Source organism: Daphnia magna, unplaced genomic scaffold (genome assembly GCF_020631705.1).
Source record: "Daphnia magna isolate NIES unplaced genomic scaffold, ASM2063170v1.1 Dm_contigs402, whole genome shotgun sequence".
Classification (NCBI taxonomy): Eukaryota; Metazoa; Arthropoda; class Branchiopoda; order Diplostraca; family Daphniidae; genus Daphnia; species Daphnia magna.
The window spans coordinates 18,358-35,979 of NW_025533296.1; the positions used below are offsets into that span (position 1 = coordinate 18,358).

Genomic DNA, 17,622 nt, shown 5'->3' on the forward strand with positions numbered 1-17,622 from the left:
AATTTGCATTCCTCAATGTAAATCGATGTATACCGTTTGCCCTTCGATAGCACAATTATTTAGCAATGAATACAATAAGCCTTGTGATGTCGTGTATAATTTCCCAAAAAATATTCCTTTAGAATCTACGCCTGATAATTTTGATAAAAAAATAATTCTCTATCAAGGAAATCTCAATTATGGAAGAGGATTGGAACAGGTGATTTTGGCAATGAAATCAATTGAAGGCATTTTATGGATTTGTGGAAATGGGGATTTATACAAAAATCTACGCTATTTAATAGATATGAATGGATTGAGCGAAAAAGTAATTTTATGGGGATATAAGACGCCGTCTGAGCTTCAAAAAATGACTTCGCAGGCTACAATTGGTATCAATTTATTGGAAAATAGAGGCCTAAATTATTACTATTCGCTAGCCAATAAATATTTTGATTATATCCAGCATCGCATACCTAGTATTTGTATGAATTTTCCAGAGTATAAAAGATTAAATGACGAAATGGAATGCAGCGTATTAGTTGACAATATTGAAGTAGAAACTATCTCCAACGGAATCAATCGATTATTTTCAGATAAAGATTATTACAAAAAATTGCAAAATAATTGCGATATTGCAAGCCTAAAATATACTTGGGATAGCCAAAAAGAACGTCTCATTTCACATTATTTATAAAAAAAAGAAATGAACCATTTACATATAGTATCATTTGACATACCCTATCCTCCAGTTTATGGAGGAATCATTGAGGTTTTTTACAAACTAAAAGCACTGCATAATTTGGGTTATGAAATTACGCTTCATTGTTTTGACTATAAAGGTATAGCACATAGCGATGTACTCGAAAAGCTTTGCAAAAAGGTACATTATTATCCTCGAAAAAAAGCGTATCAGGTTTTTTTCAATCTAATGCCATATATTGTATCGTCTCGTAGCAATAATGATTTGCTTTCAAACTTGCTTTTGGATGAATCACCTATACTTTTTGAAGGACTTCACACTTGTTTTTATCTTGGACATCCTAGCCTAGCCAATAGAAATAAAGTAGTGTGTATGCACAATATCGAATGGGATTACTATCAAAATTTGAGCAAAGCAGACCAAAATTTTATTCATAAAATTCACTTCAATGTAGAAAGCAAAAAGCTGAAACAATACGAAAGTGTACTCAAATATGCGCAATCTATTTTTTGCATCAACAAAAAAGATGCTGAATATATGAAGCAATATTGCGATACATCGCTCTTTGTGACGCCTTTTCATCAAAATGAAACGGTAAATATTAAATCGGGAATTGGCGATTATATTCTCTATCACGGAAGCTTGGATGTAGTAGAAAATCATCAAGCGGCTACTTGGCTTATTATGCAAGTTTTCTCCAAAATTGACAAAAAAGTAATCATTGCTGGCAAAAAACCAAAATCGAGTTTAGAGGATTTGATAAAAAAATATCCCAATATTGAATTGCGGAAAGATGTATCAAAAGAAGCCTTAAACGATTTAATAGAAAATGCACAATGCCACGTACTCACTACGTTTCAAGGCACAGGGCTGAAGTTAAAACTCCTCAACACCTTGTATCGTGGGCGCGAAGTAATTGTCAACAACTTGATGGTAGCCAATAGCAATCTAGAGTCTTTATGCACAATTGCTAATACCCCAGAAGAAATCATCGAAGCGATTGACGCTAATTGGATGAAAGAATTTTCGGATGAAGCAATATTGAAACGAAAAAATTATTTGAATGAAACCTATTCAAATGAAAACAATGCAAAACGAATGATACCATATATTTTTAGAAACTAATCAAAAAAAGTAATAGAAAAGAGATTGATGAAAAAAAATTATTTTGAAGAAAGTGTAAAATTGCACAGAGAACATAAAGGAAAATTAAAAATAGCTTCAAAAGTGACATTGGAGAGTTTGGACGATTTATCTACCGTGTATTCACCGGGAGTGGCACAGCCTTGTTTGGAAATTCACAAAAACCCCGAAATGGTAAAAGAATTGACCATCAAAAACAATACGGTAGCCGTAGTAACCGATGGCAGTGCGGTTTTAGGATTGGGAAATATTGGCGCGGAAGCATCGATACCTGTAATGGAAGGAAAAGCAATACTCTTCAAGGAATTTGCCGATATTGACGCATTTCCTATTTGCCTCAAAACACAAGAAGTAAATGAAATTATTTTTATCGTAAAAAATCTTGCACCCGTTTTTGGTGGCATTAATTTGGAAGATATTGCGGCACCTAAATGCTTTGAAATAGAAGAAAAATTGCAGGATATAGGCATTCCTGTTTTTCATGATGACCAGCACGGGACGGCTATTGTACTTTTAGCGGCCTTGCTCAATGCGTGTAAAGTTGTCAATAAAAATATCAAAGACCTCAAAGTAGTCATTAATGGTGCTGGAGCGGCAGGTGTAGCTATTATGAAATTGCTCAAATGCATCAATTTTGATAACAGTATATGTATTTCGGTGAAAGAAATATTGATGTGCGATACACAAGGTATTATCTGTAAAACTCGAAAAGATTTGAATGATAGCAAATTGGAAATTCTCAAATATTGCAATGCACGCCACGAAGAAGGAACGGTAAAAGATGCCATTAAAGGTGCGGATGTATTTATAGGCGTAAGCAAAGGCAATTTGCTTACGAGCGAGGATATCGCTACTATGAATAAAGATGCAATCGTATTTGCGATGGCAAATCCTATCCCTGAAATTATGCCTGAAGAAGCTTATAAAGGTGGCGCAGCCATTGTAGGAACGGGAAGAAGCGATTTGCCCAATCAAGTGAATAATGTATTGGCATTTCCTGGAATTTTTAGAGGTGCATTGGATGCCAAAGCCACTCAAATTACATCCAAAATGAAGTTAGCCGCTGCTCATGCACTCGCAAATTGCGTACCCAATCCCTCTTCCGAACATTTACTACCCAATGCACTAGACAAATCCGTAGCCAAAATTGTGGCCGAAGCGGTGAAAAATGCGTGGTAATCATCAAAACTTTGATGAAGAAATGAAACCTTCAGATAAAACTATCTATAAGATTAAAGGAGATAAAGTCGTTCAGTACATACATAATGATAAAAAGCATTACAAAATCAGAATATGTTAATAAAACCACTTATTCAATTTTTCAGTCTATGACTGCTAAGCCTATTGAGGATAGTGAGTTTGAGCCAGAATAGAAGTTTCTTTTTTTTATTTTTAATACAATAAAAACATCTAAGTCATCGTTTACAAAACGATGACTTTTTTAATTATAAGTTAAACGAAATAATACATTCTTTTTAGAATTCAACTCGTTTTTGAGAGAGAAATTAATGATATTAATAACCTATTTCTCCCACTTCATCACAAAATCATTCATATAATAGTTGTTTCCTATATCAAAATCTTCAACAGATTCAATATAAAAGCCAATTTTGAAGTAGAAATTTATGGATTTATAGTTTTTTCTATTTACCGTCAATCTAAAAACGTTGATATGTGGGTGAAGTTCAATTATTTTCTCAAAAACAATTTTACCCATTCCTTTGCCCTGCTCCGACTGAAGGACATAAAATTTGTTTAAAAACGCCTCAGCTCCATCAGTTATAGATATAAAACCGACTGCCTGTCCATCATTCTCTATGATATAAAAAATGTGTTTTTTCTCTTGCATCTGTTCCAGCAGAGCTTCTTTAGAATACATTTTTCCCAGCATATAATCCACCTGCTCTTGCCCAATAATAGGAACATAATGAATATTCCAGATTGATTCTGCCAATTGATAAATTAAGGTAAAATCGGATTCTTTTGCAAGATTTAACGTTATGTTCATCGCTATTTTTTTATAGATTATATGTCATTTGCCACCGCCAAAGATAATAACATTACCTCATTTGCACCTGCTTTTAGTAGTTCTCTAGTACAGGTTTCTATTGTTGCGCCAGTAGTGATTACATCATCTACCAAAATGATTTTTTTATCTACAATCCGTTGTGGCTTTATCAATTCAAAGACATCTTTTACATTTTCTTGGCGGGCTTCTTTGCTCAAAAAGGTTTGAGAACTGGTGTGCTTGGTTCTTATAATACTTTCCGTGTCAATATTTAATGGAATAATTGAAGCAATTCCTTGCGCTAATCGTTCACTTTGATTATAGCCCCGTATACTTTCTTTGGCTTTGTGAAGTGGAATAGGGATAATGCTATCGGCGCTCGAAAAAACAGAATGGATTAATCGCTTTCCCACTATCATTCCCATACTTTCTGCCAATTGCGTATTGCCATCATATTTGATTTGATAGAGGATTTGGCTGGTAAGATTTTCTTTCGATACAAAATACATACTAAACGCATTCCGAATAGGAGAAAGTCCTTTGAATTTATCCAAAATTAAATTATTCTTAAAGTCTTGAATATGTGTTTTTTCCAATGCCTCAAAACATGAAACACAAAACAGGTCTGTTTTTTGAAAAATGCGTTTGTTACATATATTACATGTCTGAGGAAATAGGATTTCGGCTAGTTTTTGAACTGGTTTCATGTTGATTTTTTTGAATTTTGAATAAAATAAATATAAATACCGCCCCAATGGCATTAAAAAGAATATCATATCCCGAAAAACATCTATTGATAGCTACCGTTTCTTGAAGAATTTCGATAATCGTACCAAAACATACCATCGCTACCCATAGTTTGAAAACTAAACGGAATCCCTGCTGCTGAATGGTATTGAATAATGAAAAATAAAGCAAAAATGACATTAAAGCATACATTACAAAATGTACTACTAGGTCTATAAAATTGAATCCTATCTTAGGAAAACTATGCCCTGGCAATAAACTCAATATAAAAACAATGGCAGTCCACATTGCTGTATACTGCCATTTATTTTTAAATAATTTGGATGTGATATCCATATCCAATTTTTATTAGCCTACCATTGCTTCATAGTCCGCTGCACTCATTAGATCTTCCAATTCTGCAGCATTGCTAATAGTAATTTCTACCATCCAGCCATTTCCATAAGGATCAGAATTTACCAATTGTGGATCGGATTCCAAATCTTCATTCAAATTCAAAACAGTACCACTTACTGGCATAAATAAGTCTGAAACTGTTTTTACAGCTTCAATTGAACCAAAGATATCATTTTGTTTTACTTCTTTGCCCAATGTAGCAATGTCCAAAAATACGATATCACCCAATTCTTTTTGAGCAAAATCGGTAATACCTACTTTTGCTTTGTTTCCTTGTACCAAAACCCATTCGTGCTCTTTTGTGTACTTCAATTCTGATGGAAATTTCATTTGTTTTATGTTTTAGAGTTAATAATTTTTTTATGTATTAGAATGCAAATTTAACTAGGAAGCCAGAAAGTTGTAGAAAAATTATTTACTTCTTCTTTTATTTCTGTCAATACAGCCTCGTTATCAACGTTCATCAAGGCCTTGTCTATCCAAGATACTACTTTTTCCATATCAGCTTCTTTCATCCCTCGGGTAGTAATGGCTGGCGTTCCCACTCGAATTCCCGATGTGATAAAAGGTGATTTGTCATCAAAAGGCACCATATTTTTATTTACCGTAATATCTACTTTGCCCAATGTAATTTCAGCTTTTTTGCCCGAAATTTCTTTATTTCTCAAATCGATCAGCATCAAATGATTGTCTGTTCCTCCCGATACAATGTAATAGCCTCTATCTACAAATGCTTTTGCCATAGCTTGTGCATTCGCTTTTACTTGTTTTTGATACGTTACAAAATCATCGGTAAGTGCCTCGCCAAAAGCCACTGCCTTAGCCGCAATTACATGCTCCAATGGACCTCCTTGAGTCCCTGGAAATACAGCACTATCTATCAATTCAGACATTTTTCGAATTTCACCTTTTGGATTGGTAAGTCCCCATGGATTGTTAAAATCACGACCTATCATAATCACACCACCTCTTGGACCACGCAAGGTCTTGTGTGTAGTACTACTCACAAAATGACAATATGGAACCGGACTACTCATCAATCCTGCTGCTATCAAGCCAGCCGTATGCGATACATCGGCTAATACCAATGCGCCCACTTCGTCTGCTATTTCTCTAAAACGTTTAAAATCCCACTCTCTTGAATAAGACGATGCACCGCAAATAATCAGTTTAGGCTTCACTTCTCTAGCTTTTTCAGCTACTTTGTTCATATCTATCGTTCCCGTACTTTGTTCTACGCCATAAAAATGTGGGCTGTACAATTTTCCCGAAAAATTAACTGCCGAGCCGTGTGTAAGATGTCCCCCATGCGATAAATCAAATCCCAATATAGCATCCCCAGGTTTCAATACCGCTAGCATAACTGCAGCATTGGCTTGTGCGCCTGAGTGTGGCTGCACATTGGCGTATTCAGCACCAAAAAGTTGACACAATCTATCTATAGCCAATTGCTCCACTTTGTCCACTACGCTGCATCCTCCATAATATCGTTTTCCGGGATAGCCCTCTGCATATTTATTGGTAAGGCAACTTCCCATTGCGCGCATTACCGCTTCCGAAGTAAAATTTTCGCTCGCTATCAGCTCCAATCCTTCTTTCTGACGCTCATATTCCAATGATATTAAATCAAATATTTCTGTATCCTTATGCATTTCCTTTAATTTTTATGCAAATATAAAAACCTACAACCGAAACCTTCCTTTTTTTTGTTAATTTGAAGCTGTTCCCGTTGAAATTTCCATAGAAAGGAACTATTAGCTACCTTTTTATTGGAGCTAGTCCCGTTGTAATATAAATCTTACTTATAAAATAGTCCAAACTATTTTGTAAGTATAGAGTGGTAAATGCCGTTATAACAAGCAAACAATTCAATAAAATTCGACTAAATTGATTGTATGTACTGTGTTGTATTGATACAAATCTAAAACTATTTATTTATTAGTCATTAAAATCATTATTATCAACGTTAAAAGACTGTTTTCAATACAAAAAAGCCTTGAATTTGATTCAAGGCTTTTCCAATATTTTATAAAAATGTGTATTTTTATATTTTCTTAAATAGACAAGAAGCATTGTGTCCTCCAAAGCCAAAAGTATTGCTCAAAGCCGCTCTTACGGTTCTTTTTTGCGCTTTGTTTAGCGTTAGATTCAATTTTGCATCGATATTCTCATCAGGAACTACGTGATTGATAGTTGGTGGGATTATGTCTTCCTGCACCGACTTGATACATGCTATAGCCTCAATAGCTCCCGCAGCACCTAATAGATGCCCAGTCATTGATTTGGTAGAACTGATATTGATATCATAAGCATCATTTCCAAATAACTGAGCGATAGCTTTTAATTCTGCTATATCGCCAAGAGGCGTAGAAGTACCATGTACATTGATATAATCGATATCTTTTGAAGTCATACCTGCTTCCTCTACCGCCAATCGCATTACATTCCATGCGCCTAATCCTTCGGGATGTGGTGCTGTTAAATGATATGCATCCGCAGTAAGTCCGCTTCCTACCATTTCGGCATAGATTTTGGCTCCACGTTTTACGGCGTGTTCGTATTCTTCTAACACAATTCCACATGCACCTTCTCCCATTACAAATCCGTCACGGGTTGCATCAAATGGTCTTGATGCGGATATAAAATCTTCATTTCGCTCGCTCAAAGCTTTCATAGCGTTGAATCCACCAATTCCTCCTTCGGTAATTGCTGCTTCCGCACCACCTGCTACACAAGCGTCGATTTTTCCATATTTTATATACATAAATGCCTCCGCTAAAGCAATTGTAGACGAAGCACATGCCGCTACAGGAGCAAAATTAGGCCCACGAAATCCGTATTTCATCGAAATATGACCCGCACTAATATCTGGAATCATCTTAGGAATAAAAAATGGGTTGAAACGTGGCATACCATTGCCTGTAGCAAAGTTTGAAATTTCATTTTGGAAGGTAAGAATTCCTCCTATACCCGAACTCCAAATAACACCAATGCGATCTTTATTCAAGTTATCTGCATCAATGCCGCTATCTTCAATACATTGTATAGCCGCAGCCATACTATATTGAGAAACAGGGTCTAGCCTGCTTATCTCTTTTTTTTCAATGTAAAGAGTAGGATCAAAATCCTTCAATTCACATGCAAATTTTGTCTTAAAATTAGTGGTGTCGAATCTTGTAATTAAATTGGCACCACTGACTCCATCAATTAGATTTTGCCAAAAGGTGCCAACATCATTACCAAGAGGCGTTACGGCACCAAGTCCTGTAACTACTACTCTTCGCATAATTCTTTAATTTTTTTTGAAAAATAAATTTTTTCTATGCAGCAGAAGCTTCTTCTAAAAATTTGATAGCATCTCCTACGGTACCGATTAATTCGGCTTTGTCATCAGAAATAGATATGTTGAATTCATTTTCAAACTCCATAATAAGTTCTACGATATCCAATGAATCCGCTCCTAAATCTGCTTGAAAACTAGCTGAAGGAACTACTTGAGATTCCTCTACACCCAATTTCTCTACAATAATTTTTGTTACTCTTTCTGCAGTTGTTGACATTTTTTATAAGTTTAATTTCTGCAAAGATACATACTTTTGTTTTTTTTTTGAATAATTTATTAACAAAATAGTAACAAAAATGGATATATTAACAAAATACTTTACAAAACTAGATGACAATCAACTAGATAAGTTCAAAAAACTTTATAATTTATACGAAGATTGGAACCAAAAAATCAATTTAGTATCTCGAAAAGATTTTGACAATTTCTATACGCACCACGTGCTACACTCCTTATCTATAGCTAAATTCATAGAATTTAAAAAAGGGACAAAAATTATGGATTTGGGCACGGGTGGCGGATTTCCAGCGATTCCATTGGCTATTTTTTTCCCAGATGTTCAGTTTCTTGCAGTAGATTCTATCGCAAAAAAAATTATGGTAGTAGAAGATGTTATTGAAAAATTGGAATTAAAAAATTGTAGCGCAAAAGTAGCGAGAGCCGAAACGATTTCTGACCAGTTTGATTTTGTAATTACAAGAGCTGTAGCGCCTTTGAGCGACTTATTGTTTTGGACAAAGGGAAAAATACACCCCATTGCATTCAATAACCTAAATAATGGTATTATTGCCTTAAAAGGAGGCGATTTGAAAGAAGAAATTCGCGATTCAAAACGAAAAGTAATTTTGAAGCCTATTTCGGATTATTTTGAAGAAGACTTTTTTGAAACAAAAAGTATTGCGTATGTGCCTTTTAAGTAAAGATAAATCAAAACACATTATTCCTTAGCCCGGATAGCAGCGGCATGAAGTGGACTGGCAGGCCGTGATGGCTAGCGGGCGGATGCTGAAACAACGTGGAAGCACACGTACCGCTTGACAGCACGTGCATAGCTAGGCTGCTTCATAGAGCAGATAGCCGGTGTGAATATGATATGAAAAGGATTCTGTTTTAGCTCCCTAAAATAAAATTAACTTTTACCTGCTATGAGGTTATCTAATTCTAGTGATGCAAAATTTGCTAATTGCTGCATATTTTCGGCATCAAAAGGCGACTTGAGGACAGGATGTTTTTTGAGAAAATCTTGATTGAGTATGCTCAGATTTTCCGCTAGATTTTCAAACTGCGCAATGGCTTTGGGGGCATCTTGCTTGTACATTTGGTAGAGCTGTGCCGCAACCACAACAGCCAATCCATAATCTATCATATAAAACGGCGAATGATAGAGATGGTCCATAAATTTCCACGTTTTTCCCAACCCAAAAAATGGATTTTCGGAGGTATCTAAAAGCAAATTATATTTCTTTTGAAGCGATAGAAAAAGTGCATCAATTTCTGCTTCCGTAAAATCTTCAATTTCATATAATTTTTCTTGAAATTCATCAAACATACTCACGCTAGCCATAAGTCTAAAATGATTGACAAAATTGCTGATTTTATATTTTTGACTTTCGGAGCCAAAAACATCCTGCAAAAATGGATACGCTAGCATTTCCATTGTGTGAGAGAATATTTCTACGGTATCCAAAGTACATTCTTGAAACTTGTAATTGGGAGTCTTAATCCAAGACAAATAAAACTGCAAGGTATGACCAAATTCGTGCGCTAGGACACGAAAATCGAAATCTTTTTTCTGGAAAACACTATAGATGATAGGGGTGTCAAATATGAAAGTAGCATAACCTTTGGAGACTTTATTTTCTCTATCTTCGTAGTCAATTGAATTATTTTCAAGCATTTGTGCATATACTTTTCCCCAATTGGGATTGATAGCATTCGCTACTTTTTTATATTTTTCTATAGTTTTATCATTGTTTAATTCTAGCAATTTTGCAGGGCTATCGGCAAATAACACATTGTCATAATATGTGAGTTTTTCTTCGCTTAAATTTTTCTTTTTTAGTTCATTTACCTTATTGTAAAAAGGCGCAAAATATGTAGAAACATTATTTCTATAATCGGCTAAATCCTTGTAATCATAGCCAATTCGATTCCATCTTTTCAAGGAATATTCTTTGTAATTTTTGTATCCCAATTCTCTTGCAAATGCATTGCGAAGTGAAACTAACTTTTTGTAATTTTCAAAATAAAACGAACCGTTGGTTTCATAAAATGAACCAATGGCATCATTGCTATCTTTTCGAATGCTTCTATCCTCATCTGAAGTAAGTGCATGCAAGCTAGAAATAGACTTTTCCTCTCCACGATAAAGCGCTTTTCCTTGAGAATTAAAGGTAGCAATTTCATTTGAAATTTTAAACTCCTCTCCCATTAATCGTTAGGCTTCGGCGGAATATTCAACTAAATTATTATCCACTTCCCATTTGTAATTTATCCCACAAAACGCTTCTATTTTGTCATAAAAATGTGAAGATTTGATTGCTGGATAAATTTTATTTGAATAAGATGCCATTTTTGGCTTTTCGGATAAATAAAAGTCATTAAAATTTTTGGACTCCAAATCTTTGGTATTTCCATAATATCTAAAACTACTAAGACTTGCATAATTATAAAACGAATACAAAGTTTCGGTATATTTTGCCAATAATTCTTTGAATCTGGTTTCGTTTTGCGTTGTTTTAATTTCATCTAGAATTTGCTCCAATTCAGGCTTGATAGTAGCTACCTCTATTTTTATGAGTTCAATTTCTTTAATATTTTGCATTAGATTTTATGTTTTAGGATTAGAGGCCATAGCCTAATAAAAGTTACGAAATTAGCCGTTTTTTTGTATTTTTGCTGAAAATATTTTAATTTATGAATCAATCTATGACGCAGTCTGAATTATTAATTAGCTTAGAAGATAAATATGGTGCTCACAATTATCATCCCCTTCCGGTAGTACTGGAAAAAGGTGAAGGCGTGTATGTATGGGACGTAGAAGGCAAAAAATATTTCGACTTTTTATCGGCATATTCAGCTGTAAATCAAGGTCATAGTCATCCTAGAATCTTAAAAGCATTGCAGACACAAGCTCAAAAATTGACGCTTTCTTCTCGTGCATTTTATAATAGTGAATTGGGGAAATATGAAAAATTTATGACCGAACTTTTTGGGTTTGACAAATTGCTCCCAATGAATACAGGCGCTGAGGCTGTAGAAACGGCACTAAAAGTATGTAGAAAATGGGCTTATGCAAAAAAAGGATTGGCTGAGAATGAAGCGGTGATTTTGTTTGCGACTGGAAATTTCCACGGACGAACGTTGAGTATTATTTCGGGAAGTACCGATGATAGTAGCCGAAAAGGATTTGGTCCTTATATGCCTAATTTTGAGGTCATAGAATACAATAATTTTGAAGCGTTGGAAAAAGCGTTGGAAAATAAAAATGTGGCTGGATTTTTGGTAGAACCTATCCAAGGTGAAGCTGGAATATTGATTCCACAAGACGGCTATTTGAAAAAATGTGCTGATTTATGCAAATCGAAACAAGTTTTGTTTATAGCCGATGAGGTTCAGACAGGTATAGCTAGAACAGGCAAAATGCTGGCTTGCGACCACGAAAATGTGCATCCTGATATTTTAATTTTGGGAAAAGCCGTTTCGGGCGGTGTATATCCTGTTTCTTGTATTATGGCTAGCGATGAAATTATGCTTTGTATCAAACCAGGAGAGCACGGAAGTACTTATGGCGGGAATCCATTGGCTTGTGCAGTAGCTACCGAAGCAATGCAGGTAGTACTCGATGAAAAATTGGCTGAAAATGCTGAAAAAATGGGGGCTATCTTTAGAAAAGGACTTGTAGATATGAATGCGCCTATTATTAATGTAGTTCGTGGTAAAGGTCTTCTAAACGCAATAGAAATAAATGATACACCCGATAGCGAAACCGCTTGGAATATTTGCCTAGAATTTGCAAAAAATGGACTTTTGGCAAAACCTACGCACGGAAATATCATTCGATTGGCACCACCTTTGGTAATCAACGAAGCTCAAATTCAAGAATCACTTCAAATTATTAAAAAAAGTTTAGAGAATTTCTAATATTTTCTAAATCAATGACGTAATCCACATCGTAGTATTAATAATTATTTTTTAGTTCCACAGAAGTTGCTCTATTTTTGTGTTCATGATAAATAATTACTTAGAAAGTGTCGACTTCAATTTTGTAAGCGATGGACGTCCCTTCGAGAAATTTGACCTTGGAGCCAATATTCATTTTTATGAAGAGGAAATCTTCGATTTTTCGGAATATGAAGTAGCCATCATAGGCGTAAAAGAAGGGAGATTGGCAGGTATGGGCAATCTTACCAGTGATTTGGCACCCGAAGAAATACGCAAACAATTATATCGTCTTCAAATATTTCAAAATTTCCCTAAAGTAATTGATTTGGGAAATATCATAGACGCAGAAACTCCCGAAGAAACCTATCAATACTTGGATAATGTATTGCGAGTATTGTATCAGCATGGTCCTCAAGTAATTATTTTGGGCGGAAGTCAAGACCTAACAATCCCACAAGTAAAAGCGCTAGAAGCACTTTATGAAAATGTATCGCTCACTATAGTAGATGAACGAATAGACCTCAAAGAGCGCTCAAAAGAAATCAACAGCAATAACTATATCAAAGAACTGATAGCGTGCGAAAGTCCTAGCTTATTCAATTTAACGATTTTTGGGTATCAATCTTTTTTTGCAAATCCTTCTTTGATTAGCTCTCTTGAAAGTATGTTTTTTCAAACACTTCGTCTTGGAAAAATTAGATATAAAGTACCTGATTATGAACATATTTTCCGAAGTAGCCATGCGGTGAGTATAGATATATCTTGTGTAAAACAAAGCGATGCTCCCGGAAGAAACTTACAATCACCCAACGGTTTTATGTCCGATGAGCTCTGTCAAATAGCGCGCTATGCGGGAATGAGTCCCGAAAACAAGTCTATAGGATTCTATGAACTCAACCCTCAATATGATATACGAAATCAAAGTGTACAACTTTTTGCACAGGCTATTTGGTATTTTCTTGAAGGCTTTTCTTACAAAATAGAAGATACTCCCGAAAATGAAGAAAATCATGGACGTTATATCAATTTTATGGTGACAATCGATGGCTTAGACAAACCATTAATCTTTTGGAAACATAAAGACAATAATTATTGGTGGGTTGAAATCCAGAATAACAAAACAGGGAACTTCTTTCCTTGTGGAAAAGATGATTTTGACCTTTGTAGCAATGGAATTTTATCTGATTATATTTTTCAGATTATATCTAGGTTGTAGTTTAATTTTTTTTATATGAAAACACTATTTTTATCAATTTTCATCCTTAGTTGTAGTTTGGGTATTTCCCAAGAAGAGATTCATTGGGACGGAAAATATCAGCTTCGTCTTTCTGATTTTAAATCTCGCACGACTCAAATTGGAAAAACACAAATATCTAGTATTTATATACAGCCGGGCATTGATTTCTCATATAATATGACAAATGTAGAGTTTATGTTTACTAAAAACTTCAACTCAAAAGTCAAAAATATATTTAAATGCAGTATGGCATCCATTGTAGCTCCAGATAGCACTTCGGCTAAAGAATTGTTAAGTTTGGGACAATATCTCTTTGATTTAACTGAATTATATGCTAGAAAATTGAGGAAAAAACTATATGAAGAAAAAGGTACTTTCTCAAATCCAAATTATATAAAGCCAATATACGATGAAATAACAAATGAACTTGCAAATAGAAGTCTTACTGCTTTTAAAGAAACTGAACTTGGCAAAAAAAGAGACAAACTTGCGGTACTACATAATCAAGTAAAAATAGAAATAGAAGAACTCTCAAGCTTTTGTATTTCTTGTAAACCAAAAAAGAAATAAAAATTTAGTTTTTATTTTTTCTCATAAACATATAGAAAACTTTGAAATTTCATAGTTACTGTAATTCAGCTAAATATCATATATTATCTAATTCTTTAAAAACAATGATATTCCAATAGCAACTCCTGCAAGAAATCCTATCGCAAAAAATATTAAGAAAATAAAAACTAAAGGTTGTTTTATGACTATATCTTTCATTCTCATATAAAATTAGTCTGACAAAGATATAAATAAGTATCTATTTATGATAAACATAATCAAAAAATAAGTAAACTAAATTATATTTTTGCTATTAGTAAAAAAGATAAATAAAACATCTATTGTCTAATATCTTTTATCTAAAAATCTATTTCCCAATTAATCTTTTAGCTTTTCAAGAAGCATTTTCTTGAATTCTTTTTCTACCGAAAGTAGTTTAACGATTTTATGTTCGGGCAAAAATTGTCTAAATTTTTGAACATAATCTTTTTGCACATCAAGAATTTCTTGTTCTTGGTTCATAATTTTATCCATAGAAGCTTGATTGCCATCATTTTCAGCACCTTTTAAATCTTGACGAAGTGATTTTCTCAAGGTTCTCTTTTTCATTTCATACTCACGATACAAAGGGAAAAATTTTTCAGCTTCTTGAGGAGTGAGTTCCAAATTTTTGGTCAAAAATTCTTTTTTCAATGTCTCTATCTTAGTATCATTTTGTGCATTTGCACTCAATGACAAAACACATATACTTAACAATAATATTATTTTTTTCATAATCATTTCATTTTAATTTTTTCTATTTCTTAATTAAGATTTTTCAAATCTTCTCCTTCTTTTTCCATTAAATACGCTTTGATATCTTCTTCAGATACCTCATTCAATGAATCATTTATGGCTTTTTTTATTTCTGTTTCTTTTATCATTGCTACCAATTCTTCTTCTTCCAATTCCTCATAATTCTCTTGAAGATATTCATGAACTTCGTTTTCGGACAAATTGAATTTTTGAGTATCTTTATTCAAAATAGAATAGGCAAAATATCCAATGAAAGCAAAAGTAACTACCGATGCAATGGCATACGAAATATGAAACCTACTAAAAATAGAGACACGTTCTACTTTGGTTTCTTTATGCAAATTTGCAAAAAAACGGTTCTCCATAGTGTCAAAATATCCATCAGGAATATCCGAATGATTCATTTTAACATCTTGAATATCAATTTTTTCTAAAAAGGAATGAATTTCTTTCAATTCATTTTTTAAATCTTTATTCATCTTCTTTATTTTTTAATCCAAACTTAATTAATAGTTTTTTTAATTTGGCTTCTACTTGTTAGACTCAAATCCGTTGCAATTAGTTTAATTTTTTTTTAATTTTTCTTCTATTTTCTTTACGGCATGATGAAAAGACGCTTTCAGTGCACCTTCAGACGTTCCTGTTATCTCTGCTATTTGAGCATAAGGCATTTCTTCCTTGTAGCGCATGTGAAATATCAGTTTTTGTTTTTGGGGCAATTGCTCGATTGCTTTTTCAATTTTTTCAATAATTTCATCCTTATCCATCCCTTCAATTTCAACATTTTCATCGCCTACATTTTCTTCCAGAACTGGCGACACCAATTCCCAATCCGCTAAATTTTGTTTTTTCTTTCCTTGAATATATGTAATAGATTCGTTATATGCTATTCGATACAGCCAAGTAGTAAGTGCACTTTCACCTTTAAATTTAGCAATATTTTGCCAAATTTTTATCCATACATTTTGCAATACCTCATCTGTATCATCATGATGTTCTACAATTCGTTTTATTTGCCAATACAATTTCTCCTTATAGTTTTTCATTAGGTGGCGCATACCCAATTCCATGGTCTTTTCGTCCATGCATAATTTGATAATATCTGTATCGCTTACTTTAATCATTATTTTTCTTTAAACGAATCAAAAATAGATTGAATCGTACCTTTATATTTTAATTTTCTATCAATTCCACGCGTCCAAATAGTGATTTCATAATTCATTTGATTGCCTTCAATAATTTTATGAAAGAAATAAATGCGCTCTTTTTCTTTGGGATATTTGCCATCTATCTGAGAAAAATAGACCGTTTTTCCATTGTTTTTTTCCAAACTTACTTGCTTATACATACTATCCATCTGCATTTCTATACGTTTATCGGTAGTATGAATCAACGTATCAATGTTATTCTTTTTGTTATGCTCAAATACAACTACATAAAAATTTCGATATCTATTGGCATATTCTACTTTGGCGTCATCGGCTAGTTCATCTGCTTTTAAGAAACCAGGCAAGGTCATTTTGAAATGGGGCTCATCAATAGCAATAGGCTTGTCGTAGTCTTGATTACAGGCCGTCAATTGCCATAAAATAGTAATTATAAAAACAAAAAAACTATACTTCTTCATAAATTTAATTATTTTAAAACTCTTCTTTTTCGATTTTTAATTTTGGGGCTTCTTCTAGTTTCAATCCCACGTCAATCATATTTTCCAAATCATTCACTCGCATCTCGTGCTTCAAGCGAATATGATACGTTCCTGGTTCTTCAAATTTGAATCGCGAAATAATGGGCGCTCTGTAAAAACAAACATCGCCAGTACATTTACCTATCCATTCTCCAGCTTCATTGGAAAGAGGGATAGAAAGAATATCTTCTTTGATTCTTCCACTTGGAAATTGTGTAAATGTTTTGATATAAAAATTTTGATATTCAAATAAATCTCGATGTCTTACATTGATGTATAGATTGTATTTTTTTGAAATATCCTTTATCTCAAATTGAAAATCTAGGGTATCGTGCAAGTCCCAGCCATTAATAGATAAGGGCTTAAACTCTTCATAAACGGCATCATTTTGGCAGCCTATCATTGAAAAAAACAAAACGAAAACAAGAATTACTACAGAAAAACGCATTATTATTTTGGTTGATTGTTATGATTTGATTGTGGTTTTGCAGCAGGATTATTTGGATTCGATTTACTCTTATTTTTTTTCTTTTTATTCTTATTTTTGTTCTGCTGCGATTTTTTCTCAAGAGTCTTCAATTGGATTTGCCCTACCAAATCCTCATCTTTTTCTTCGCTTTCTATCTTAATTTCTTTTACAGCCATTGAAAGAAGATTTTGAGGCTTTTGCCCTTTCTTGTTCAATTCGCTAATTTTCTTTACATTATCAATAGATATTTTATAATAATCGCTGGTAGGATCGTCTTTGTATACAAATACCATCAAACGTTTTAAAATCTCGGTTTTTTTCAAGACTGCTACACCTTCTTCAGTTTGCAACTGATTGATATTCTGTGGAATTTCTTTTACCGCTTCAATATATTGTGCCAAT

The 17,622-nt window shown here is 33.7% G+C and overlaps 2 protein-coding genes across 2 annotated transcripts; both read left to right on the plus strand.

The window, feature by feature from the left end:
- The first annotated feature begins 1,834 nt into the window (after nt 1–1,834).
- LOC123468647 (probable NAD-dependent malic enzyme 4) lies at nt 1,835–3,004 on the plus strand. The gene has a single exon (XM_045167923.1). The coding sequence runs from the start codon at nt 1,835–1,837 to the stop codon at nt 3,002–3,004; it is 1,170 nt and encodes a 389-aa protein (XP_045023858.1).
- Nucleotides 3,005–11,247: 8,243 nt separating this feature from the next.
- Nucleotides 11,248–12,462, plus strand: LOC123468648 (ornithine aminotransferase, mitochondrial-like). The gene has a single exon (XM_045167924.1). The coding sequence runs from the start codon at nt 11,248–11,250 to the stop codon at nt 12,460–12,462; it is 1,215 nt and encodes a 404-aa protein (XP_045023859.1).
- Nucleotides 12,463–17,622: the final 5,160 nt, after the last annotated feature.

Bases quoted from the DNA above. Each gene is read 5' to 3' on its own strand.
- LOC123468647 (XM_045167923.1), top strand. From the start codon at position 1,835: ATGAAAAAAAATTATTTTGAAGAAAGTGTAAAATTGCACAGAGAACAT.
- LOC123468648 (XM_045167924.1), top strand. From the start codon at position 11,248: ATGACGCAGTCTGAATTATTAATTAGCTTAGAAGATAAATATGGTGCT.